The following is a 24,719-nucleotide window of genomic DNA, read 5'->3' on the forward strand; positions in this document are numbered from 1 at the left end:
GGCCATTTTTCCACCCAGTTAAAGTAGAACTATCCTCACAATTCTCCTTAAAAATCTCACAATCAGCTGAAACTTGGCTAAGGAAACAAAGGAAGTGGAATTCTGAAGAAGAAAGATTAAATCTTTACTTACATTTTTTTGAACCCTCTAGTCCCATCAGGTCAATAGGTGCCAACTGCTCTAACAGAAGAATTTAGAAAAGACTCTCTTAATTGTTTCCTGAACATTTGGATGTGCCTAAAGTGAATTTCTGCACTTTAAATGGATGCACTTGCCCTCTTCCTGCAGTGGGAAAGGCCTACTGAAAGTCTGGCTCTTGATGGCATTTTTAGGTCTCTAATGAAATAAGAGTGACACTATGCAAAAGCCATGTTACATGTCTGTTCTCCCCTTTAAATTTTACATAGATTAGGAAGACAGTGCTACTTTTTTGATCATCTGCATTTAAACACTGAAGGTGTTCTTTAATATTGAAAAATATTTCATAGTTATACCAGAAAGCCCAGGAAAAACTATCTAAAACAAATTTATTTACCATACGCATCAATGTTTTGCGTTTAAGAGAACACTGTCAACTTGAAATTGGGGAATTAAAATAAACACCCAAATTAAGAGCTTGAGAAACTCAGCCCTGCTTATGAACTCTGCTGGATGCGCTACTCATTTTACATTTGTTCTGCTTTGTCTTGCCCCTTGTTCTGTGTGAGCAGTACAATAAAAACTATTTTTAGCCTATCAGAAAAACTAACAGGTAAAATGCTGCCAATGGTAGTGAGATCACAAAAGGGGGAAACGTGTCTCCAATTATTACTTAGGTGAAAAACATTTCTGACAAAATGAGTTTTTTTAAGATCTCCTTTGAAAAGGGTATTGCAGGATTTTTACTCCAATACTTTACATCTTGTCTAGTCATTCACGCCTCTGAAAACTGAATGCAAAAATGTGTGGCTACATGACGTCTGAGAAAGCAGAGAAATAGGCATAAGGTATTTTCAGGGTTAAAATGGATTACGGTCCTGCTCATGTGCAAAAGGTCCAATTTTCTTTAGAAATACTTTCCAGGCAGTCCGCTAAGATTTTTTCTAATTGTTATTTAGATGCAGTTATCTTTGACAAGCAATGGGCTCAGACCAATGTAAAGCATTACAAAAGCATCCTTGTCCTTTACGCTAGTGCACAGAGCGCTAACACAAAAATGCTGCTTTTGTTCGCTGCAGGGGAAGGCGCTGACGCCCATGTGCCCACGAGGGCTACCAGGGGCAGGGCGAGGGAAGCGGCGTGTGCACTCGCACAAGCAGGGCTGCAACAAGGCCGCGCGGGCATATCTTTTTTAGCAAAACGTGAAGCACGGCTGGGCAAATGCAACGTTATGTTTAAAAAGATGGCAGGGCAAGAGGATGGCATCCTTTTTTTAATCGATAATTGATGATGTTTGGGTTCTTCTCCTTCCTGTTTAAAAAAAAAACAGACATACCCCGTCCCTGCTCACAGACGTACTCAAGTCACTACTTTTTCTTTCACTTCAGCGCAGATGAAAGCGGCAGATGAAGCCAAGAAAAGGGCGCGGGCGCTTAGGCGTTGGCCTCGGACACTGGTCCAGAGGGGCGGCGGGGAAAGGGCCGTGCTGCGGGAGCGCGTGCCCGCCCAGCTCCGCGTCACCAGTCCCCCTCGTCCTCCTCCTCGGCCCGGCGGCTGCAGACCACGCCCGCGTCCTCCTCGTGGGAGCAGTCATGCACACGCAGGCCGGCGTGGGTGCACTCCAGCAGGCCGCGCTCCCGCCCGGAGCAGCGCACCTCGTCCAGCAGGATGGGCAGCCCGCTCCCCGCGCCAAACTCCGCTTTCTTGCTGGCCCGCACGGCGCGGGGGAAGCCCAGCTGGCGGCACACCACGGCGGCGGCGGCGGCGCCCCAGCCATCGTCGCAGACCGTGCCCCACTCGCCGTCCACGTACACCTCCACCCGGCCCCGCTCCCGGCCCCGGCCCCGCTCCCGGCCCCGCTCAGCCGCCAGCCGCACGGCGCCGTTGCGTGGCGGCCCGGCGGGCTTCTTCTTCTTCCTCCGCCGCCCTCTCCGGGCGCCGCCCGGCCGGGGCCTGGGCGCCGGGGTGGTGGGGGGCCGCGGGGCCTCCGGCGTGGGCGTTTTCAGGATCAGCTCTGTCGGGGGGAGAAACGGAGGCAAGCGTGAGGCGGCAATTTTACGACAGCGTCTAAAAATAACCGCGGAAAAACGGCGCTTAAAAACTTTCCACTCATTTAATTCCCCTTGCCGGCTTTGCTTCCTCAAGCCTGCTGCGGAGGGAAAAGGTTTCCAGCGAGCCGATACTCCCTCAGCTACGAGCGTCTGCTGCTTTTCGCTAGCGGGGATGACTGCACCGCTTAACGCCCACGGGCCAGGCTCTTCCCTGGCCCCGAGAAGGAAGCGTGACCACATTTCCAGGCATTTTGCTGGCATAGCTGCAGCTCAGACGCTAAGGGGTCAGGGCTGGAGTTTCGCGGGGAGGAGAGGAGTTCCCCGCCGGCGCCCGCTCCCCCGCCGAAGGCACTTTGGAGACATGCACGATTTCGGCTATTCTCTTCGTTACTAAGGATTGGACCGTTACCAGGCCGCAGGAGCTCCAGCCTCCCCACTGTGCCAGAAGCTTTATTCAGAGTAGCTGGAATCATGAACATTCAAAATCGAGTCTCTCTGGTAACTGGAATGTGCAAAAGGAACGGGGTTGCCAGGACAACACATAAAACAGGATTTGGGCTTCTTTTTTTCTTCCTTAAAAAAAAAAAAAAACCCAGCCTTGAACTCCAAAGAGCTTAAAATTCTTTCGTGTCACAGTTTCCAGGCGTTACTGGCCTTGCTTATTCACAGACACTCTATTTTTAGCTTAAAAATAAATTTTAGCTTGTCCAAAGGAAGTAATTTGGAATTACTCAAAACAGTAATCAGCTGAGTCGTGACAGTGTCATATGCATTTGCAAAGACACCACAACTTCTTGAATTATATCCTAGATGTATCCTCCGCTCTCATTCATCATTTGCTTCATAGTTTAGGGACAGGGAAAAATGTGGCAATCAAGGCCGTCTTAATATCCACTGTCCCAAAAAGGCAAATCTTTGGAATAGTCCGCTTTTTGGAATAGCCTCTCAAAAATCTCCTATTTGGAGAAAAATTCTATCTATGGTATGAAAAGTCTTCCCTTCTCTGGAAGCTGAGGTTTTGAAAACAAGAAATGAACGCTCAAGTCTGATCCGTGCACATCTCTGTCTTGGGAGACCGACCTAGCAAAGCAGTTAACAATTCTGGAAATCATACAACGATATGTAGGACTGCGGGAAAGCTAATGGTCACCTGGGAGTGCTTTTCACCTTGCTGAATCAAGTTGTTTCTATACATTATTCTTCCTCAACCTATTTATTAAATACATTTCCAAGAAGGGCATTCATTCAGCTAATGTAAGCAGCATGCTTTCGTGATTTTGTAGCGTTCGCACTAAACACTAGCCAAAACAACAAAATATTTACAGCTATACATCCTTGGTTTCATGCTTCTGAATTAAAATTTCCGTGCTTGGTTTTCACCTAAACCTGAATTTAGTTCTTGAAGTGCTTGGAGGAATCTATCCCACTGTTTCTAAGTTTTAATTTGTAATGAAAGCATGCTTCTAAAACAAACAAACTAAAAAAGATTTAGTTACATGAGTTTAAAAAAATGAATTTTGAGTTTTGCATAGGAAGTAATCCACAACAAAAAGTAGAGATAGAACTGGTCGAATGTGAGCAAAATTAGAAACATTTGAAAAACATGCGCAGAGCTTGCACAGGGGAATGTTTCTAAAGGCACGTCAACAGCTAGTAATTAGGCTTGTTTGTTCCACCTTAAAAGATTTAATCTCGTAAGGTGCTGAGTGCCTTCATTCCTTCATAAAGTCAAAGCTGTAGGAACTGTCGATTCAAATACAGTGTAATATGACTAATGTAATTAAAAATTAAATAGGAGTATACAAACTTGCAAGTTCCTGCAGTAATATTAACTTAATTACAAACTTGTTAGAGTACCGCCTAGGTACTTATGTGTAAACAAAATACATGCAGAAAAGAAAAGAGATACCGGCAAATCTAATTTTGAGAACCTATTAGTGCATTTAGTTTTTTGCTTTTAACATAAACAGTACCTGGTTTGCTGCAGATTCATCTATATCTTTCACTACTCCAGTTTTAGCAGCACAATACTGCATTCAGTAAGGAGCAATCAAAATGCCCTGGAGGGTTTGTGCAAAACAAAAGTTCACCTGAATAGCTGATCACACTGAGTCTTTTGGGAGCATTTTCTCATCACATATTCTCTTACTTACAGCCAGCGATGACTCAGACCTCATCTTGCTCAATGAGCTATTTCCCAACCCTTTAGCCATAATATCCTTCACCTCCTGAAGTGCTCCCCACTCCCTAAAGGCACTGCAAAAATCACTTATTACTGAAAAGCAACATAGAGCACAGCATCTCTGTACAGAAACTCTTAAGAGGACACCACATTGTGCTTAATGAAAGAGCCCTACTACTCTGCAGTGTGGAAAGGGAAAATGTATAGGGGCAGAGCACACAGAGAAGGTTTCATACGGATAGGAGCAGGGAAATCACTCCTATCACCTGGATTATTTGAGCCAACCCCTCATCTTCAAAACACCTGGTAAAAATGAATTTAAAGGCTACTCTGAAGGCTGATGTTCTGGGTGGTCTCCCAGCATACAGACACAGCACAAGCTTTGCGTTTATATTCACTGCCAACTAACATGTATCAATAATAAGCAGCAACAACGACACTTACTCTCCTTTGGCACAAACTTTATGAGCTTGCTTTTTACTTTCACTGGCAAAGGCTCAACTCGGCATTTTCCTGGTGGTGCTCTCCTGTGAAGAAAGGGGCACATATGGCATACAATTAATTCCTTTCCAGTGGCATCATGAGCCTTTGCTTTCAATTGCTTTTCAAATAATGTAATACTCATTGGAAAAAAAAAAAAAAAAAAAGAAAGTCTGTTTAAATGATACAAATAATCTCTTACAGTAGAAAACATAATTAAACAATCACATATCTCCATTGATCAAAGTCCAAATCTTCACAAGTCAATGGAGTCTTTTGGCTGTTTTCACTTGCCATTGATGAATCCATTAAGAAAAAAAAAATTGGCAGACTCGAGCAATACAGAAAGAGATTAATCAAACTGAAAATACAGATCATGAAACAAGATAATACATATTGAACATCTGACATAAAAATCATGTGTACACAAGTTTTCAAGCTGTCTTAGGAGAAGCAAAATGACACACTATTATTCATATATTATTAACATAAAGGAAAAACAAAAGACTTCCCCTTTTATCACAATCAATACAAACGTGGAAAGCAGGCAGGTGGAAAATTTTCTATGGAAAATAAAGAGTTCTGTGATTTGTCACTGCCAGCAAGTTATCATTTTAATAGTTCCAAAAATGCATTAGTTTCGAACAAGACATTAACACTCTAAGTGCCTCCTACAGAGGCTTTCTCTTAAAAATGACACATTACTCTGACAGAAATTTGTCTGCCATAGAAGTACATTTCGCTTCTGAGAAGTTGCATCCAGTTCATAATTGCTTTTTCCTATGATGGTTGGCTTGTTCATCTGCAGGCTTCTTTGGAGGATTTTCAAAACTGTTTCAAAAACGCATTCTGTTTGCATTTGGAGGATATAATTCCTGTGTAATTAGGAGAGTTTGCATTTGCATTTCTGTGAACAGAAATGCAAACAAAGAATTCCTCTCTAGGCTACTCACATACAGATGTTACATAGTTTTATAAATTTTCTGAAAGTTCTTTCTTATACCTATTGCTGTACCCTACACATTACTGAAGTGTAAAACGTAAATTTTTAAATTTAAACTTAAAATGTGTTTTCATTTCTGCTTTTTTATTTTTGCAAAAGTTGCATAGTACAGGTCTCAACATATGGTTTACAGGAACTATTCCACTGCATTAGATAATGGAAAATGCTACTCTCAGAGGAGGAGTCAGGGGAAAAAATGAGGAAGTTCTGGGGCTGTTTCCAACATATAAACAGAAAAATGGGTTGACTTCAAAAGAATGCTCAGATAGCTAAAGCTGTAACTTTAATTCATTTAAAAAAAAGGCAAAAGCTTATGAAGTCTCATTCTATGTGGCTAGCTGAAAGTATTTTGGTGTTTAGCCAGTAATAGTAATGTCTAATAAACAGGAAGTTGGAAAAAAAAAAGCTGTAAGTCTTCTTGTAAAACACTAATATTCGCTGCCTTGCCCAGTCTCAGGTGCAAGCACATGGGATTCAGAAGGAGTAACAGTGGCCTTAGTTCACGTGCAAATCACTCTCCTCTCTAAAACACAGAAAAAAGTGTACTTTTTGACCTTTTTTTGTATTCTTTCTGCTTTGTCCAAGAAAGCCCTACAGCTCACTCTGGGCCAGCTTCATCTGGAGCTGTGTGCACGGGGCTCTCGTGGGAGATGGGAGTGGGACTGAGAAAAACCCCTTGACACAGACTGCCTCATTGCGGACAGGAACCTCAAGAAACTTTGCCTGACCAAGACAAGCCACCCATAAGATACTTCCCTAGCTTCATTTATCACATTTGAACCCAGACCCAGAGCACCAAAGCTGACCCTTGCCATAAGAACATCTCCTACCTAGAGGTGTCCACCACTTTGTAAATCACGCCAGCAGGAGCAGTGGCACTCGGTATGCCAGTAGACATGAAGTAAAGCTCCCCTAAGGAAAAAGAAAAACAAACAAACAAACAAACACGGCCATGAAAGCTTTCCCTGGAGCTTCAGTACTGTTCAGCACAAAGGCATTAACTCTGCCTTGCAGGTCAGAGAGCATCAAGAAAGCTGGGACTGAAGCAGAGAGATCTGGCTACCGGAGCAAACAACATGGGTTTATATTTGGCTTTGTAATGAGGGTTCATATGCATTCCAATGGCATACAAAATACTCAGTGAGTGTGCACTTTAGCATATTATCATGAAACATTATTTTGACAAATTTCCACTGCCCAGACTTTAGCTGTCATCTCAGTCAAATCTATGTACTTTAACTTCACTAATGCAAAATAATCAAACCCTGAATTTCATTTGTCAAAACATAACAAAAGGAAATTAAGACTGTTCACCACTGTCTTTTGCTCTTTTTGATGAAGTGCTCCTTTGGGGTGAATTACAGAAGAAAAAGATTTTGCTTTTGCTTCCCTAGCACACTCAGAAAGTGAGACGTAGCTCACAAAAAAGGCATTCGGACTCGCCACGGCTCTGTCAAGCCATGTGGGTAGGGCTCGACCTTCAGCCAGACAATTTCCGACACCATTTATTTGATTCATTTTCTCTTAACTGCGTTTCCATCCCTCTCCTCCTGTTGTGCCGAGGAGGCCAGCATTACGCTCTTGGCAGCACAAGCAGTCCCTCCGGCGCTCCCCTTTCGCTTTTGCCAGCACAAGTGCTTGTGTGGCGCAATGAAAAAGGATGGGGGAGCTGATCTGGCTCAAAGAAAAAAATTGCTATATATATATATATATATTTTTTTTTTTTTTTTTTTTTTTAAAGAGCTGAGTTGGGCAAAGAAGGCAACTGAGACCTGCTTAGTGAGGGTAAGGCCAGATTTCTTTGGGCCTCCTATAGGTAGGAGGAGACTCAAAGGAAGAGGAAGGAAAGGGGAAAAGCTGCTGGAGCAGGCACGAAAAGGAGCAGGCAGTTAGTCGGATATAAGTAAGCTGAAAAAAGACAACAGCTCTTAAAAGCACACAGCGTGCCCACACCGTGCCCCCTGCCTGCAGTGCATGGACCTGGTATATTAGCTGGGCTCTACACAAATAATACCAAGCAAGAAATAATTTCTTCCTTTTTCTGGTGGTGACACAGGAGTCTATTAGCAGCAGGCCAGAGGCAACCTCGGTCCCAACAGGGATGTGCAAAGCACCTGGCTTGTCCCCAGCACATCCAGCTCCCAAAGGATAGGACTGCTGGCTCTGTAACGTGTGTGCAATAATCCAAAAATATAGGTGTCCCCATCATACAAACACATCCACTAAATCAGCCAGATTAACATCCATCACAGCAACAACCCTAAAAATAAATACTTCCATGAAGAAAAGCTCATTAAAATAAACGGTGTGGTAAACTCATAAAACCAGACTCCCTGCACAGCAAAAAGGTGCAAGAGAAGACTAGTCACTGCAGATAAAGAAAACTCACTGAACCATTATCAACAAATTTCTTCCCATCATAATAAAATAAATACCAAGGAGATAACTCCCCCTGGGAACGGACTCCTGGCTGGAGTGTCCACCCACCTCTATTATATTTATGCAATCCATGGGTGAAAAGCCCCAAGGCAGGAGGAAGATGGCATTTCACTCCCACTTTGCACTCCCTCTGCCCTCAGGCGCAGGACAAAGGTGCACGAACGAGGGTTGCGACTAACAGCTTGAGACTGCACCCGGATCCTCTTACTTAAGGTAAATCAGATTTAGATTACGCTATTGTTCTGATTTTAGGGTAAGACAAGGGTAAGGTAAGCCTCCTTGTCCGAGCACTGCAGAACTGCCCTACCTTCTATGAACATTAACCATTAAAGAAAATGGATTTTAACTCCAAAAAATCTAATCCCATATTAAAGCTCTTGAGCTAATACCCAATTGGGTAGGTTTTTATTTGCATGATTAAAAGGCAATGCACAATGTATATGGTTGTTCCCCAACAGCCACTTCTGATATTGTCTGCACAACCGTCCAGGAAAAACAGGTTTTTACAAACCAGGGCAATCCGGTAGCAGGCGCCTGTGATCAAAAGCCAACGGACTTCCCCGACAGCAGGCGAGGAACACAAACTCCTGGATTTCAAAGCCACACATGCTGCTCCTTAGCAACCAAGCTAAACTCTGCCGGGGTCGGTCCCTACCCTGCTGCAGGGATGAACTACGCAGCCCGCGTGCCCTTCCTCTGGCCTAGGTAACTAACATATAACCGTACTGACACAGGCAGCCGCTGCCAAGTTCACCCTCGGCTTCCTCGTCTCCTCCTTTGCAAATCGCAGGAGCTCATTCCTAGAATGTAAAATGTCTCAAGCTTTAAAAGTAAAACTTCAGGGAGGCCACATCCCCCAGTCCTGTGCAAGGCAAAATCCCAACTGACACAAATAAAACCTGGACCTAAAACAGCCTTTTGCAGATGCCTCATTCAAGACCTAATGTAGAGCTGTCACTCCATTCCACCTTGAGATGTACAAATATTCCAGGCCAGTACAAGCAAGTCCATAATTATTTGTTTGTTTTATCTGCTTTCCCGTATCCATTAATAATGTCAACAGATTTCTAGACTAGCCAAAAGCATAAACTTGTCATATTGCCCTTCTCCCACTTCAGTAGCAGCCTGTCAGCCTCTGAGGGCCTACATTCCCCAAGGCATTTCACAGTGAAGTTGGAGGTTTCTTTTGTAAGCTGGGCTTTCACATATTTGCCCTCAGCTAATCGCTTTCCCTCCAAACCCTTTTGCCGCACAAACTGTACCTAAGGAGCCAGGCAGCGAACCGCCTCTCCCAACTCCCAGTTCAGTCACCATGCGGCACCCCGGTCACTTGAGGAAGAGCACATGCCTGGAAATTGGGATTGTGACTTTGGGGAGAAGCTGGGAGACTAACCCACAGATATTTTAAAGACCAACCGACGTGCTCTGGCCCTGCTTGCCTCCCAGAATGAGCCCTCTCTGACGAGAAACCATCAGGATATGACTCAACGTGAGATAATGCTAGATGCTTACCTGCTTCATCTTCAGCAAAAGAGATGATATATTGGTAATAGTTATTGATAAGCCCCGGGAACATGCAGGTCTGTCCTGTGCCCATGCAGATCTCGCTGTACTGCCACTCTCCGGTAGCATGGTTCTCTTTCAAAGACATCAAGCGTCTGCAAGGCAAAAATAGCTTGCGTCAAGCAGCCAGGACGAAGATTTATGAACATTAATCAGCAAAATTAAAAGGATGTTTAATGCTTCCTACCCAAATTAGCTGCAATACAAACTGCAGCTCCTCCAAGAAATGAAGGATAGTTGATATTAAAACACCTGTGCTGCACAGACCCGTAACACCTTGCCTTTCAGAGCAAAGGCGAGCACATGAAAACGCGGTAGGGGAGGGTTTAAGGGCCGTCAAGCAGCACTTCATTGTGTGTGGGGTCCTACAAGGGACCAGTGGCTCTGCTGCCGCTCTCCTGCCCTTGCCACCCCCAAAAGCTGCTGGTGAGTAAATCAGACTCTGGCAGTCGGCGCATGGGGCACCTGGGGTGTGAGGGGGAGAGAGGATCTGGGCTGAAAATGGGGGAGATATAGGTACAGCACAAGGAGAGGAGGTGGGGGAAAATAAGCAAGTCTCCTGCCCCATCACAGGTTTGCATCAGACCCACTACTCGGCAATTTTTTTTAAGTATCTTCTGTGGCTGAAACAGAGGAGGTTTCTTTAGAATGCCCTAGAATGTTTTTTTACATGACTTTCAAGATCTTCAACGAACATCCAACCTCCAACCTTTCCTCTGTACTGACGCCATGTAAATCAGCAACATCTATGGCTGCTGGAAGGTAAGTTCGCATTGCTGCGCAGCAACATGGAATAAAGATTATAAAAAACATGCCACGTGAGTCACTTGAATTAAGCAGTTAGGTTTCATACAGTGCTTGTAACCAGCAGTAGCAGCAAGCCAGCAAAGGTTAGACTGCACAAGCCCTCGCAGGCAGAGGAAGTATCAATAGTGGACGTCAGCTGGGGTACAGCTTAGCGAGCATCCAAAAAATTTACTTACCCACTCATAAAATCACCAAATATGTACAGGCCATTCAGGTTTGGAGACTCACAACCCCGATAGACATAGCCTCCCGTAACCGACTTGCCCATTTTGTGTGGATAAGCATAAATTGGAAGCACATCATCTGTAGAGGGGAAAAGATAGGTGGCTTACCTTGTTTTATGTATGATGCAGAACAGCTGTTTATGTAGCTCTTGTGAGGCTATCATGATACAATCAGGTTTATTTGTGCATCTTCTGATTAAATCAGCTGCTGACGGAGTCAGACTGAGTTCCACTTTCACCTTTTCAGAGCACTGTTCAGTAGCTCCTTCTGGCTGGCGGTGCTGCCCAAGGATGGGCTACCTCAGAGAGACTGGTGATGTTTTACTTGCAATACAAGATGAATACGTGATAGGCCTGAGTGCTCGCAATCACCCAGCCATCTAACCGTTTTCCTGAGCCCCTCTCTTCCCTCTGCAACCAGACTCTATTAGTGCTGCTTCTGGCCAATTTTTAAATAGCCTGGCTGGTTTTACTACGAATTTGGAGGTTACTTTTAGACATACTGCATCTATGCAGATGCTTGCCCAATGCAGCTTGGTCTTGGTGGTGAAAGGGCAACAGCGACGGGTGATCTGGACCCCAGCTGCTGAGGCAAAGATAAGTCAGATGATTGTGTCAGCACCAAGGGGTTGTGTTTCAGCTTAACCTGAAAGAGCCATCAAATATCTATGGTATGGCACAGGCAGGATGTAGTACTGCCATGTTCGTCGTAAAATGCAAGCTAAAACACAAGACAGCGGCAAAATAGAGAGAGCTGCCCTCATTTTGAAGCTCTCTGAGCTCCCTCCTGGGTGGGCCCTCACCCCCCTGTCCCCTGAAAGCCCAGGGGCACACGCATCTCCCCTCGGCGCTCGCCCCGCTCCTTTCTCGCAGCATGTCTCCCTGCCCTGTGTTTCAGACATCCCGAGCATGAAGCTCCGCACGTGCCCGTCCCATCGCGTCCCGGCCGCGCTCGGGGCTGCTCGCCCTGCGGCCGCACCACCCTCTGCACCAGGCACGTCAGCTAAAGCAGCTGCTTTCTATACTTGCACTGCACTTATCATTTTAAAGGGGCTGTGACACTTTGCTGTTCTGACAAAAGGCTCTCTGAAGGCATCGGCAAATGTCTCGAATCCCTGGAGACCTCAGAAAGTGCTTACCACGAACACTAACGGAGGCACCGTCATGCAGGAGAGCTTCACATGGGCTCTCTGACAATTGCTTCAGCAAGGAAGTGCGAAAAATCTGCTCTGCGCTCTCAGCGTTTTTATGGAAACATCAAAACACTACCACTTTACTTACATCTAAGTTAATAAAAGGCAGGAAGTTAAACAACATCACAGAGAACATAAAAGAGAAAAAAAAATCAGAATCTCAGTTAGTGCAAATCAGGGCCAGGCCACTGGCTTCACCGGGTCTGCGTGGAGATCCTGCAGCACAAGACGTGGTCCAAATCAGAGCTTGCAACACAATACGCTCTTATTTAGCACATGCACCGGAGTCCAGCCAGCCGGCAAATACGCTGGCTCCAAGTTTCAAAAGTAAAAAAGAAATTAACATTTTTCTTTCTGGCATAGCTAAAAGAAAGAAAAATATACTGCACATGCTATTATTACCTGTAAAGCAGCAGTGTGCATATTAGCCGGCCAGCTTACACAATAAATTTTTTTCTTTTTTTTTTTTTTTAAACAAGGGCACTATTTGTGAGCTATGGACAAAAATACAAATTCTCTGAATTGCTCTTGTTTCTGCAGGAAAGCTTACCTCATGTGAAAAAGATGAAACTGTTTCCCAAATCACAGAATCACCAGGAAAATTTGACTAGCTACATATATGGCCCAGAAGCACAAAATCTAGTACATTTAGTTTTTTCCCTAACTCAACAATGGTAGCATTTGGACTTCTAATATTTTTCTCCAAGTCAGTTCCCTTCTAGACTGGACTGCATAGATTTACATCTCAAAAACATCTGTTTGCAACCCAGCAGCCAGCCTTTGAAGGCAGAAATTAAAAATGAACATGTGGAAAACTTCTCAGTGGGAGAGGTAGGTCATTTAAACAGAACATGCATTTACCTATTGAAGAATTGGCGCAAAGTTTTTTATCGTAACAGCTGAATCCTTCCCTTGCCCTCCAGCCGTAATTTTTTCCTCTCTCTACAATGTCGATTTCTTCGTATTTATTCTGTCCTACATCTCCGCAGAAAAGACGGCCTTTGCCTTCCTTTGTGCGAGGCTCGCCCCGATCGAACGAGCAGCGCCACATGTTTCTCACGCCGTACGCGTAGACTTCAGGGCGAGCTTTCGGGTCGTCGATAAAAGGGTTGTCCGGGGGGATTCTGTAAAGAGGCCCACGGTCGTTGTTGTCCACATCGATCCGCAGCACTTTGCCCAGCAACGCTGATCTGTGTTTGGAGAAGAAAGGAAGAAAGGAAACAAAGAGGGGAAGTAAAACTAGACCTTGGTTAAACTTAATACACTCACATTCAGAGATGGGTGCTCTAAAAAGTCTAAGATCTCATTATTTCTGTTTTGGAGCACACAAGTCTTTCAACATGCCAGAAAAACCAACCAACCCACCCACTGGAAACTATTAAGGGAATGATGTATGTGGTCTAACACTAATTGTAGCTTTGCAGGACATTTAACCAGAGCAGGCTCTGGGTATACAAGCTCCCACGAGCAACTTAAAAAATGATGGTCTCGATCCCGCCAATATTCCCACTGCAAGCACACGACCAGTTTTACTGACCTGAATAAGACCAGTCACGGGAGAAAAATGAGCAAATAGCCAGAGTTGGCAGGATTGGGGCCGAAGTTAATTTACTATGCATGCCAACTGCCAGAGGGATGGTGCCCCATGCCGGAGCCGCTCTCCGTGCTGGCGCGGGCGGCAGGGCCAGCTCCCCCCAGAGCCCCGGCGCTGGGACTAACGGGGCCGCACGTGGGGTGAGCGCGGCTCCCTCGCTCCTCCGTGCCGTCAGTGCGCGTGCCAACTGTGGCAGCGGTTTTGTGATCCCGACATTGATACATGAGCACTTGGATGGAGACCATTTCATTTGACATGGGCCGCTGAGCAGCCTTCAGATGGTAATGACCTCCTCTGCCTGGCTGCCTGGCAGGCTTCAACCAGTCGCTTGGAGGTGAAAGTGGGGACTGCTCCGCTGTTCCCGTTTCACTGACCCCCCCATTTGCCAGAAAACTGAGCTCAGAGAAAAAAGCTGGAAGGTTCAGTGAGTTATCGTTTCTTGCAGGAGAAAAGAAACGCTACGACAACCTCCGCTACGGGGGAGGCGTTGCACCGGGGGTCTACATGCACCCACGTCTGCACAAGCACCAGCAAAGAGGCAGCACGAGAGACGCACGCTGCACACAAAGCTTCAGGGGCTCATACTTGTTCTGGGCATTTCCAAAGGTCCCAAAAGGATCCCCAGCCATGCCTCCATCTCCAGTAAATATATAGAGATAACCATCATCTCCAAAGAGCAGCTCTCCTCCGTTATGATTGGAAGCTGGTTCTTCCACTTCCAGGATTATCCTAATCAGAAACAGCAACGAAGCATTATCAATTGCACACGTCCTAAGCAAAGGGCAGAGTAACACCTTAGTCTAATATCATCCTTGACGAATGAGAATGGCTGCGGATCAATCCTGATACATCTTTCTCCATACCCATGTTACTGAATTTTACTTAGGCATAACTGATTTTATTACCTTATATAATTCCAACATATTTTCTAGATTATAGAAACACCAAATTTTGTAATAAGGAAACTGGGAAATCACATGACAGAGTATATTTTTAAATATATGTTTCCTATGGCTCTTCCTTCCTCCTTGTTACACTTAAAAAAAAAAGGCATTGCAGTTCAAAACTCAGATTGGAAGCTACAATCTGCACCGTATTTGGCACAATCTTGACAGACACTTTCAAGGAGACAAAGACCTCTCAAACATTAAATAATAATTAAATTCTTAAAGAGAAAAGATTGAAGGAGAAATAAATATGTAGTACTTTAGGAACTTAAAGAACTGTTAAAAGCAGCAGCATCAACAGATTAACATTTTGACAAAGGTTATTCAAAGCAGGACCAACATGTACCTTCATTTTGAAATCGAACGTTCTGTCACTTTCAGCTGTCTATTTTACGCATCTGGCATCCCTTTCTTAGCAAGGCAAAGGCGAAATGCAGAAAGGTATGACTTCATAGAACAGTAAAGCCACAAATACACACAGTAAAAATTCCCAGGCATAACAGCGCAAGTTTATTTCACTCCAGCTTTTTAAAAGGACCAGATTTCATGCTGGCAGGGCCTCTTAATATCCGTAAAAATAGTTGTTTTTAATCATGTATAACACCTCACCTTGAGAGACTTTGCCCCCTTCTGAAAGTACCGGTAGTTACGATCACGAAAACATTGCAAAATGTAAAAACGTCATCGGCAGTGTGTGATTATTCTGTGCCCTGCTACTAAACTACCGCTCCCGAAACCACGCAGCTGTGTGGGAGCAGGCAGAGACTGCAGCTGTGAGGGAGGAGCCCGTAAGGAGCAGAAACTGGAGTCTCCCCTGTCTCCCAAAGAAGATGGAAGAAAACTGAAGGTATTTAGTAAAAACCTGCAGGCTCGCAGCCACGGGCCCTCCCGCTCGAGCAAGCCATGCGAAGCGCCAGGCCGAAGCGCCCGTGGGACAGCATTTCAGATGCAGTCAGCGGGAGCCATGCCTATGCAAGCACCACAGTGGTGTTTTTTCAAGCTTTTGCTGTACTAAGGATCAGCTCAACAAGTACAGGAAACGTCACAAATGCAGAACCTGACAATTCCTAAACAAGATGGCACAGGGGCCCACACAGGTTTAAGCTCCTGACTCACTGTCCTGAGGAATGCATTAAAATTCTCTTTACCTGTCATCAACTGACACTAAATTGCTATAATTGCCATGTAGACCAGTGTCCCCTTTCTGTCATCAGGCTATGTGCATTTTTGAGCTAGAATCATCCACTGCTGCGTATTTGGAAAGCACCTAATTTGCCCTGTGTAACACAGTCACAATCTTAAAATTAATACTAGTCAAGGTGCTCTTGAAACAGTGGATTTGTGGTTCTGTAACAGGCTATAAATCTATGAGCTTTCTCCACATACAAACCTCCAATTATCTGTGCATGCTAATGTGGATGAACTGCAGGATCAGACTCATTAACTCAGAACCTGCACAAACGTAGAAACAGGGAAAGCTGTATTTCGAAAAAGTGCACATAAATGCTGAGGTTGTGCCTCAATCCAACTGTCCATCTCCTGCAGTGGCCACACTTACCACACCAAATCCAGCAGACAGATATTACAAAGATGCCCTGTTTTAGAACAGCTGGGATGATTCACTTCACTATAAAGCAGAATTTTAATCTCACTATATGCAACATGTATTTTTGCTTGCATTCTGTAAGTTTTCCAAAAGTTTTGTAATTACTGTTTTACTTTAATTACTGTAATAGTGCATATGGATTTGGTGCAGGCCTTACACAGGATCCCCTACAAGTTTTTCTCAGGACAACGAGCAGAAACACAGTTCCAGGGCACGGCTTTCCCAGTGCCGGGCATGCTCGTGCTGGAGCCAGAAGTGGCTCTGGTTTTCTTCAGCATGGCCCTTCTCTTCAACGTTTCAGTTATTGAAAAGTACAGAGAAAGGAGAAAGCTTTGACGTGTAGGGGAACGTTGGAAAAGAGCTGGTTAAGGAAAGCAGATGTATCCCAAACACAGACACAGACCTATGTGAGGCGGTATCAAGGAAATCCCTTCCACATCAATAACTGCAAGACTCTGGATAGATGGGGAAAGAGAAGTTCATGTCTGATGACCAGAAATAGAAAGGAAGAATATTTTCAGAGCTGACCATTGAAGAAATTCTGAATGGAAAAAAATTGTTTTTTCCTCATAAATGCAGCTACATTAAGCTTATGAGCATCAGCCAGTTGTCCCTAACAGTGTAATTATATCGAATGCAATGCAAAAAAATGAAACAAATGAATTTTCCAGTCAAAATGCACTCAATAATGTCATAATGATTTGAATTTTATCTAATTCGACATTAAATTTGTAGTATCATCAGGCTGATGTGTCATTCAGATAAAAAAAGTGGGGCCAAATCCACTTTTGGTGTAGTATCACTCAGTACATTTATATTGGTTTTGGAAATCTTTTGCTGTGGATGAATTTGACTAATGCTTTGCAGAAGTCTATTCTAATGAGTAATCAACATGAGTAATCAACATTCTCATTACAATATAAAAAAAATCTAGAAAATAAACAAACCAAAATATTAACTGTAAATAATGTTCAAGCAAAGTTCAGTTAAAGCTTCTGACATATTGAAAGTGAGAAATTTAAATGTTTTATTCCTGAGCACTCGCAGTTCATCCACAGAGGACATGCATATTCTCTATCTTAATGTGCTCTGTAACACAGAGCATCAGCCCTTACCCAGGGAATGGAGCTTTGATTTTCCATTCTATCTTGGTAAATTTAGAATTTCAGTCATGAACTATCTGTGCATTTTGTCCTTTATATCTCCCCTGCATTTTGCACCACTGCCAGTGGATATGGCCCTGGACTAACTTGCGAACACATCAGAATACAAACACGATATTAAGCCAACTAAGTCTCATTCATTGTAGTTAGTAGTCCTGAAAAACGCACAAGCTGTCCTCCAAGATTTTAAATACATTTGTCAGATAAACGTGTGTACAATACCTTTCAGAACCATGGTCCAAAGTATTCATGTCATCAGGAGAAATTCTGAACTCACTGATTCGGATTCTCTCTTCATAACGAACTTCAACTGAATAGTAGACATACACTTTACCATTAAATTTGAATTTAGGATGGAAGACAATACCTAGAAAACCTCTCTCGTCTCCTTCCCAAGGTGAGGTGAGCACAGCTTTACTGACGTTCAGAAATGGCTTTTCAAGCCGCGATCGATCGGGGAGGTAGGTCCACACCAGGCCAACCTGCTCAGCAACGAAGAAGCGATGGGTGCCGTCGTTTGCGTGCACCATCGCAACAGGGTTGCGCAGCCCGTTGGCCACCTCCACCAGGCAGAGCTGGAGACAGCCCTCAGCGTCGGCGGTCACGAACCCCAGGTTTTGGTTGAGATTCTCGTTAGCCAGGAGGTGAGGAAAGCAGTAGTCTACGTCCTCCAAGGAGAGGTAGCGGCAGAACTTGGCCACGTTGTGCTCCAGGGCGATTAACTCTTTGTCCGTAGAGAGATAGCGGAAAATGGACCTGCATTTTTGCCAGACTTCCATGCAGTAGTCTTGGCAAAGCCCTGGGATCGTCCGCACAGGAGTGGAGGGATCCTCAGCGTCGTACAAGTGAGCTGCATAGGGAGAGCACTCCTAGGAGGAGAGAGGAAAAAAAACCTCAGGCCATTTTTTGGAACAGATTTGAAGCAGCTGAACAGCAACTCTAATTGGAGAAACTTCACCTTAATCACAACATATGTTGTGGTGTATTCTGCAAATATATTAACAGAGGAAAAGATCCTAGAAAACGGGTTTATCTCAGTATTTATGGAAATGATCTTTAATATTCCCAGTGAAAGCTGGCTTCCACGTGCAGGTAGTCACTTATCCAAACCACAGCCCTGACTCAAGAAAATCGGACCAGTGCTGACAACACCTTGCTCCATCACCATACTAGACTGTAGTGGGGGAAATTTTTCCCTCCTGGATGCTCTACTTGCTCATAGATAAAGAGTAGATTCGCCCCAGCACCACAGCGAAACCAAGGAGGTGACGGCACAGCTGCAATCGCACCAAGAGGACTCAGGTCTCACATGTCTGGACTGAGGATGGACGGGAAAGGTTGGCAGGGCTGAAGCCGCGCGGTGGCCTGCACGGCTCTGAGGGCGTCGCGCCGGCAGCGGGGAGCAGTGGGACGAGGAAGCGGAGGAGGAGACGCGATGGACGCCGCGCTGGGACGCTCACCCCGCGTGCGCCTGCCCTGTCCAGGCCGGCTGCCTCGGCTGCCAAGCCAGGAGCACGGGCGCTTTGCGCACCTCACCAGGAGTGGTTGAGCACATCTCAAGATCATATATGGGTCACCGAGTTGCGTGAGGGATGCTCAGATTTATTGCATTATACACAGGATTTTAGACAGCGCAAAACAGTTGGGAGTCTAGACAGGGTCGTCTGGGAGCAGTGCAGCATAATCCAGCTTACTGAAGGTGCAGTCCCGAAATCCTGCCCGAGGACTGAAGCGAGTTTACATAATTCAGTGTACCTCCAATAAGAAAATTCTTACAAACATTTTCCTTTACATAAAAGGCCACTGCAATCCAATCCAATCAAACCACCCGCAAGTTAAAATCTGACCAAGCTGACTCAGTTCTCCTGCTCTGCAAGGGCCTTTTCTTGCAATAAACATACCATATTTTCCAGTTGTAATGCATCTTCCTGACAAGAATCTCAAAAATACTCTCCAAATAATGTAATCTGAGTCAGTGGAGGCTCAGTTATTTTCATAGGGTAGATAAATAACAGAGGCAATAAAGACAGGAAGCGAAACTCTCCTTCCTGAATAAATTCTACGTTTTTTAATTCCTGAATGGCATTTCTTCCATGCAAAACTGGCTTAGTTTAAAAAAAAATCTACAGGGAGCTATTTCTTAATGCAGATTACACCACTATTCAACAGCTGAAAAGATATAACATCCAAGATGCTTAAGTATTTAAATTAGCTGATAAGTACACACAATATTTAATTTTATTTTATTTTCCATTACATATCATAATAAACTGAGCAGCCATATAACAGATCATTAGTGTACAATGAGCTTTCCTCCTGTAATGTCAAGCCATTCATTGCAAAATGAAGGTTATTATGCCTTCAAATGAGCAGCAATTAATGTGGTAAAAGGGAGATTGCCTGTGACACAAAACACTGAAATTACATACGCAGATTGGGTAACAGCACTCAGCTTGGTTACATGAGCACAGAGGTGCGCCAGGGACAGAAAAGAGCTGGAATATTTGCAGATTCTTCTGTCGTGGCTGAAAATTTTGGCTTTGAAAAACAAATTTAAACAAGATAGCAAGAGAATTTGAAGCAAGGGTCACTCTGTGCACAGGATCTTCCACATTCGGGGACAGAACGAGCACCTCGTCTGCATACTGTGATGTAGCTGGTTCTCTGGCAGCCTGTCTCAAATAAATCATTGCTACCATAAAGCAATGTCTTGGCTTCAGCATCAGAATTCACAGTAGCACAGAGGTAAGATTTCCCAGTTCCTCTGCCGCTGTGGATTACTCACCCCTCGCCTCAGGCGTGTTTGAATAGCAGACAATGTTGCAGGCGACTTCTTCAATTCCTACCACATTCCTGGTGGCATATGGATATTCACAGTGGCACTATACTGACAGTGATGTACAGAGATCTATCACCAGCCTGATACTGTATTCAAGCACGTGTCTATGGTATTTTTACAGTCATGTTTGGAATATCTTCCAATTTTAATTCCACATGAGATGAAGCCTGAATCCTGCTCCTGAATTTCTCTGCTTTTGAATCAAATATTGCCTTCACCCTTCACATTGTGCTATTTGTCACGCTCCCTCAAAATGCCAGGAAACTACACTCGGTCACAGCTCAGCATCACTAATAGATGTAAATACCCATTTCCAAATGACATGCTACGGTGGTTTGTTCATTAACTTTAAATAACGATACGATCCAAAGACCAAGGACACTAATGGAGAGATGATCAGTATCTTCAGCAAGACTGAAACAAGCTCACAGTATGAAAATACCTCATCAGAATTAAAACAGTTAGCCAAATCTAGTCTGTCCATGCCAGGAATTTAAAGGCAGCTATTTATCTGAGGAACTGCAACAGCCTGAATTCGGCCGAACACCCACATCACACAATGGCTTATTTACTTCTGCTATCAATCTGGAGGAAGCAAAGCACTTTCCCAGGAAAACGTCCAACTTTCGCGTAATCCCTGACGTTCCCCGTTGACTTCCACTAGCCTGGTCCACATGTGAGGAGGGAAAAGAAAGCCTGGGTCTCCACGGTTTGGAGAGAAGAGGTTGGGGGGGGGCAGGCCTGAGGGAGAGGTTTGCAAAATCACAAAGCTGGTGCATAAGGTTAATGCAGACCCACTATTCACAAAACCTGAAATAGTAAAGCTAAGAGGCACTTAGTTAAATTAGCAGGAGATCTGTTTAAAATAGATAAAGTACTCCCTCATGGGAGGTGGTGAACTTTGGGAATTTGCTGCCACACGAGGTTGCACAGGCAGATGGTATCAGCAGGTCGGAGAAGGATTAGACAAACCTGTGAACAGGTCCATAGGTAGCAAAAGGACTAGGCAGGGCTGGCCTCCAACATCCCTATGGGAGGTGGGCAAGGACCACGGAAAGCGGCCAGGCTGGCATGCTCTTGCAAAGTACCACCTTCTACGGCCCCTGTCTGTACCCATTTCTCCTTTCAGAGTTAGGCCTGACTACAAGAAACGCTCTCTAGGAAGGGAGCCAGGGTAAAGAAAACGGGGAGAAAAAAAAGATGTCAGGGACAACAGATGAAAATAGGGTGTGAGGGTCAAAGGATCAAGGATGAAGGACCAGGGAACCAGAAGAACAACAGTACTCACAACATCCCTGACTACGTCCATAGCGCTTAATAAAAATCTACCAATTAAACTAAGAAGTGACTATAAAAACCAATACCTTCAGTCTCAAACGAGCTGCTACCCTCTTCCGAATCTTATGTGAGCACTTTGGTTTTGCAGACTTCTCTCTAGCTAACTAATACGACTCAGAGGGGGTGAACAAATCCTGCCACGCAGCAGCAAAGGAAGTAGCACCGTGCAACAAATCACAGTGCAAAGAAATGTAGGAATGCTCACCACAAGCACAAAAAGAGACACTTGTCAAATAATTTCATTACATTTGAGAAAAATCATGAACGGTGAGCAAAAAAGAGATATAAGTATTGAATAATTCACAGAAAAGCACTTATCAATTCAGGTATGGGATATAAATTTTATATATAATGAAGAAATGAAAGCAGGAGTGTTCTGGAGGTGTCTGTAATGCCTAAACTTCCATTTTGTGCTTGCGTGCCCAGAGGTGAAACCATTTGTAGTCACGTCTAGGGCTGATGATACATAGAGCTCATTAGAACGTTTCAGTGAATCATTTCTTCCACGCTGAAACATTTCACTGCCTCCGAAGAAATTTTCAACATCAGCTCTCTGATGTACACAGGAGACCTACTTATCACTCCCAGAAGCAGCACGAGTGCCTAGTAGGCACTGCTAACTTCTTGTTTCCTATCTAAAAATGGTCTTTTGGATACAATTTGTTTCAGGAACTTACTCAAGGTTTTTTGCTTTCAGTACAGCGTGGAACAAAATAGAAGCCAAATCTCTAACAGCTGTTGTGGAAAAGGGCTGTCCTTCTCTTTACACTTCCAGTAACACAAGATTTCCCTGCAAAATACGAGGAGCAGGACTGCTCTAAAGCCACTTTGATGCCACCTCAGCACAGCAGACTAGACTCCTCTGTCTAAATTAATTTAAGATTTACACTTGCACAGCGCAGAGCTGCCACGGCTCTGTCTCAGGGGCATTTTCATACATACGAGGCCAACCCTGATCACAGGGTCAGACGCTTGGCTCTGTGCAGACTGTGATCATCCTGTTAGTGTATCTAGTCACCGAGCATCAACCCTGCGTCTTGTGAAGGATGGCTGCCACCGAGCTTGCTAGGCCACATCCTCAGGCAGTACTCTGCACCCATCTTCAGGACTGTGCTAGCACATGTTAGAAGAGTCTCAGGATGCTGTAATCCCCTACTAAAAACCATCTGATCCCACGAGCTGGTGCAATAAGGAGTATGTTTTACACAGGCAGGTCCCCTTTGGGGTGTCTTCACCACTTCCAAAGATCTAACCCTGGGAGGGTGAGGAGAGTCCAAAAGTTGCATCTGACCACACAGCCATTTCTCAGAGTACTGCTGCTCATAAATTAAAGCACAGCAACATCCCGAATACTCCTTTGACACCTGCCAGTGGCCAATAAGACCAGTGAGGAGCATGATGACGGCCGAGCGCTCCCAAGCATGCTACGGAGCATGTCAGGGCCGATGCGCTTCTGCCAGGAGCACCCATACGTTGGCCGATACATTACTGCCCGGGCCCATGCACCAACACCATGTTTATGCACCAATGCGGGCTGATGCAGCCGTGCCTGCGCTGATGCACCCGTATCTGGTCCGATACACTAATGTCATGACTGATGCACCTCTCTGTGGTCCAAACCACTTGTGCCTAGGCCAATGCACCCTGCGTCTGTGGGTACACCCATACCTGGCTGACGTACCTGCGCCTGCGTTGATGCACCCATCAGTGGACTGATGCACCTGGGTCTGGGCTGATGTGCCCCTGTGGGGCAGATGCAACCACACCGGTGCTGATGCGCCCATGCCACAGCCAGTGCACCCACGCCATGACTCATGCACCCTTACATGAAGCACCCATGCCAAGGCCAGTGCACCCAGAGTGGGCAAAAGCACCCATGCTTGGGCCGAAGCACCTGGGCCTGGCCTGATGCAGCCGTGTGTGGGCTAAAGTGCCTGTGCCTGGGCTGAGGCGCCCTGCATAGGTGGATGGACCCACGTCTGGGCTGAGGCGCCTGTGCCTGGACTAACGAGCCCTGAGCCTGGGCTGAAGCACCCGTGCCCGCGCTGATGTGCCCTGCGTGGGCTGCTGCGCGCTGCACCAAAGCACCTGCGCCTGGGCTGATGCACTCTGCGTGGCACGGGCACCCGCACCTGGGCCGATGAGTCCCGTGTGGGCTGCTGCACTCTGCGCCAAAGCACCCGCGCTGGGGCTGATGCACCCCGCATGAGCTGCTGCGTGCTGCACCAAAGCACCCGCGCGCGGGCCAATGCAGCCCACGTGAGCTGCTACACCCTGCGCCAAAGCACCTGCGCCCGGCCTGATGTGCCCCGCCCGATGTGCCCCGCGTGGGCTGCTGCACCCTGCGCCAAAGCACCCGCACCCGGGCCGACGCGCCCCGCGCAGCCCCCGCACCCGCGCCCGGGCTGGCGCAGCCGGTGCCGGGCCGTGGCCCCGCGCGGCCGCAGCCCCCGCGCCGGCAGCCCCGCAGCAGCGGTGCGGCAGCGGCCGGGAGCGCGGCGGGGCGCCTCACCTGGCAGAGCAGGTCCTGCAGGTGCCCGGCGCAGGCGGCGTACGCGGGCCCGTCGAGGCGGGCGCTGAGGCGGTAGAAGCGCTGGAGCAGCGCCGCGTCGCGCTGCGGGTCGCAGCAGCCGAAGGCCGCGTAGCGCCCGCAGAAGGCGAGCGGCCGCGGCGGCCGGAACGGCGGCTTGAAGTCCAGGCACTGCGGGTGCGGCCGCGCCGGCGCCGGCCCCAGCGCCAGCGCCAGCGCCGCCGCCAGCAGCGGCCACAGCGCCGCCCGCGCCCCGCCGGGCCCCGCCGCCGCCCGCATCGCCGCGCCGCGCCGCGCCGCTCCGCTCCGCCCGGGGCCGCGGCGATGGCGCTGCACCGCGCCGCACCGCACGGCCGGCTGCCTGCCTGCCTGCCGCGGCCGCCGGGCGCCCCCGCGCTGTGCCGCCGGCGCCGGGCGGCTTCTCCGCGGGGTTTCTGCGCACGCGGGGCTGCCGCCGGCCCCGCCGCGGCCCCGCGCGGCCGGGCGCGCACGCACACGCCGCCCGCATCTGCTCGCGGACCCCGGCGGCTCGCGCGGAGCCGGCGGCAGAGCGGAGGCGGCGGCTTCGGGGCGCTGAGGGCCCCGCAGGCAGGGCTGCGGCTGCGGGGGGACTGTGCTGCTC

The 24,719-nt window shown here is 46.6% G+C and overlaps 1 protein-coding gene across 1 annotated transcript; it reads right to left on the reverse strand.

Moving 5' to 3' along the window:
* Nucleotides 1-510: 510 nt before the first annotated feature.
* HHIPL1 (HHIP like 1) lies at nucleotides 511-24,547 on the reverse strand. Its single transcript, XM_064512092.1, has 9 exons — nucleotides 24,080-24,547; nucleotides 17,613-18,259; nucleotides 14,260-14,403; nucleotides 12,942-13,270; nucleotides 10,840-10,966; nucleotides 9,806-9,951; nucleotides 6,685-6,766; nucleotides 4,816-4,898; nucleotides 511-2,152 (listed from the first exon to the last, which is right to left on the reverse strand). Exons 1-9 carry the CDS (start codon nucleotides 24,374-24,376, stop codon nucleotides 1,656-1,658), a joined length of 2,352 nt encoding a protein of 783 aa, XP_064368162.1. The 5' UTR covers nucleotides 24,377-24,547; the 3' UTR covers nucleotides 511-1,655.
* Nucleotides 24,548-24,719: the final 172 nt, after the last annotated feature.

This window comes from Dromaius novaehollandiae, chromosome 5, assembly GCF_036370855.1.
Source record: "Dromaius novaehollandiae isolate bDroNov1 chromosome 5, bDroNov1.hap1, whole genome shotgun sequence".
Classification (NCBI taxonomy): domain Eukaryota; kingdom Metazoa; phylum Chordata; class Aves; order Casuariiformes; family Dromaiidae; genus Dromaius; species Dromaius novaehollandiae.

Bases quoted from the DNA above. Each gene is read 5' to 3' on its own strand.
- HHIPL1 (XM_064512092.1), bottom strand. From the start codon at position 24,376: ATGCGGGCGGCGGCGGGGCCCGGCGGGGCGCGGGCGGCGCTGTGGCCG. The intron at 10,967-12,941 runs GTAAATGCATGT...TCCCCTCTACAG, and splicing joins TTGCGCCAATTCTTCAATAG to ATGATGTGCTTCCAATTTAT. The intron at 2,153-4,815 runs GTAAGTGTCGTT...TCCCCCCGACAG, and splicing joins AAAGTTTGTGCCAAAGGAGA to AGCTGATCCTGAAAACGCCC.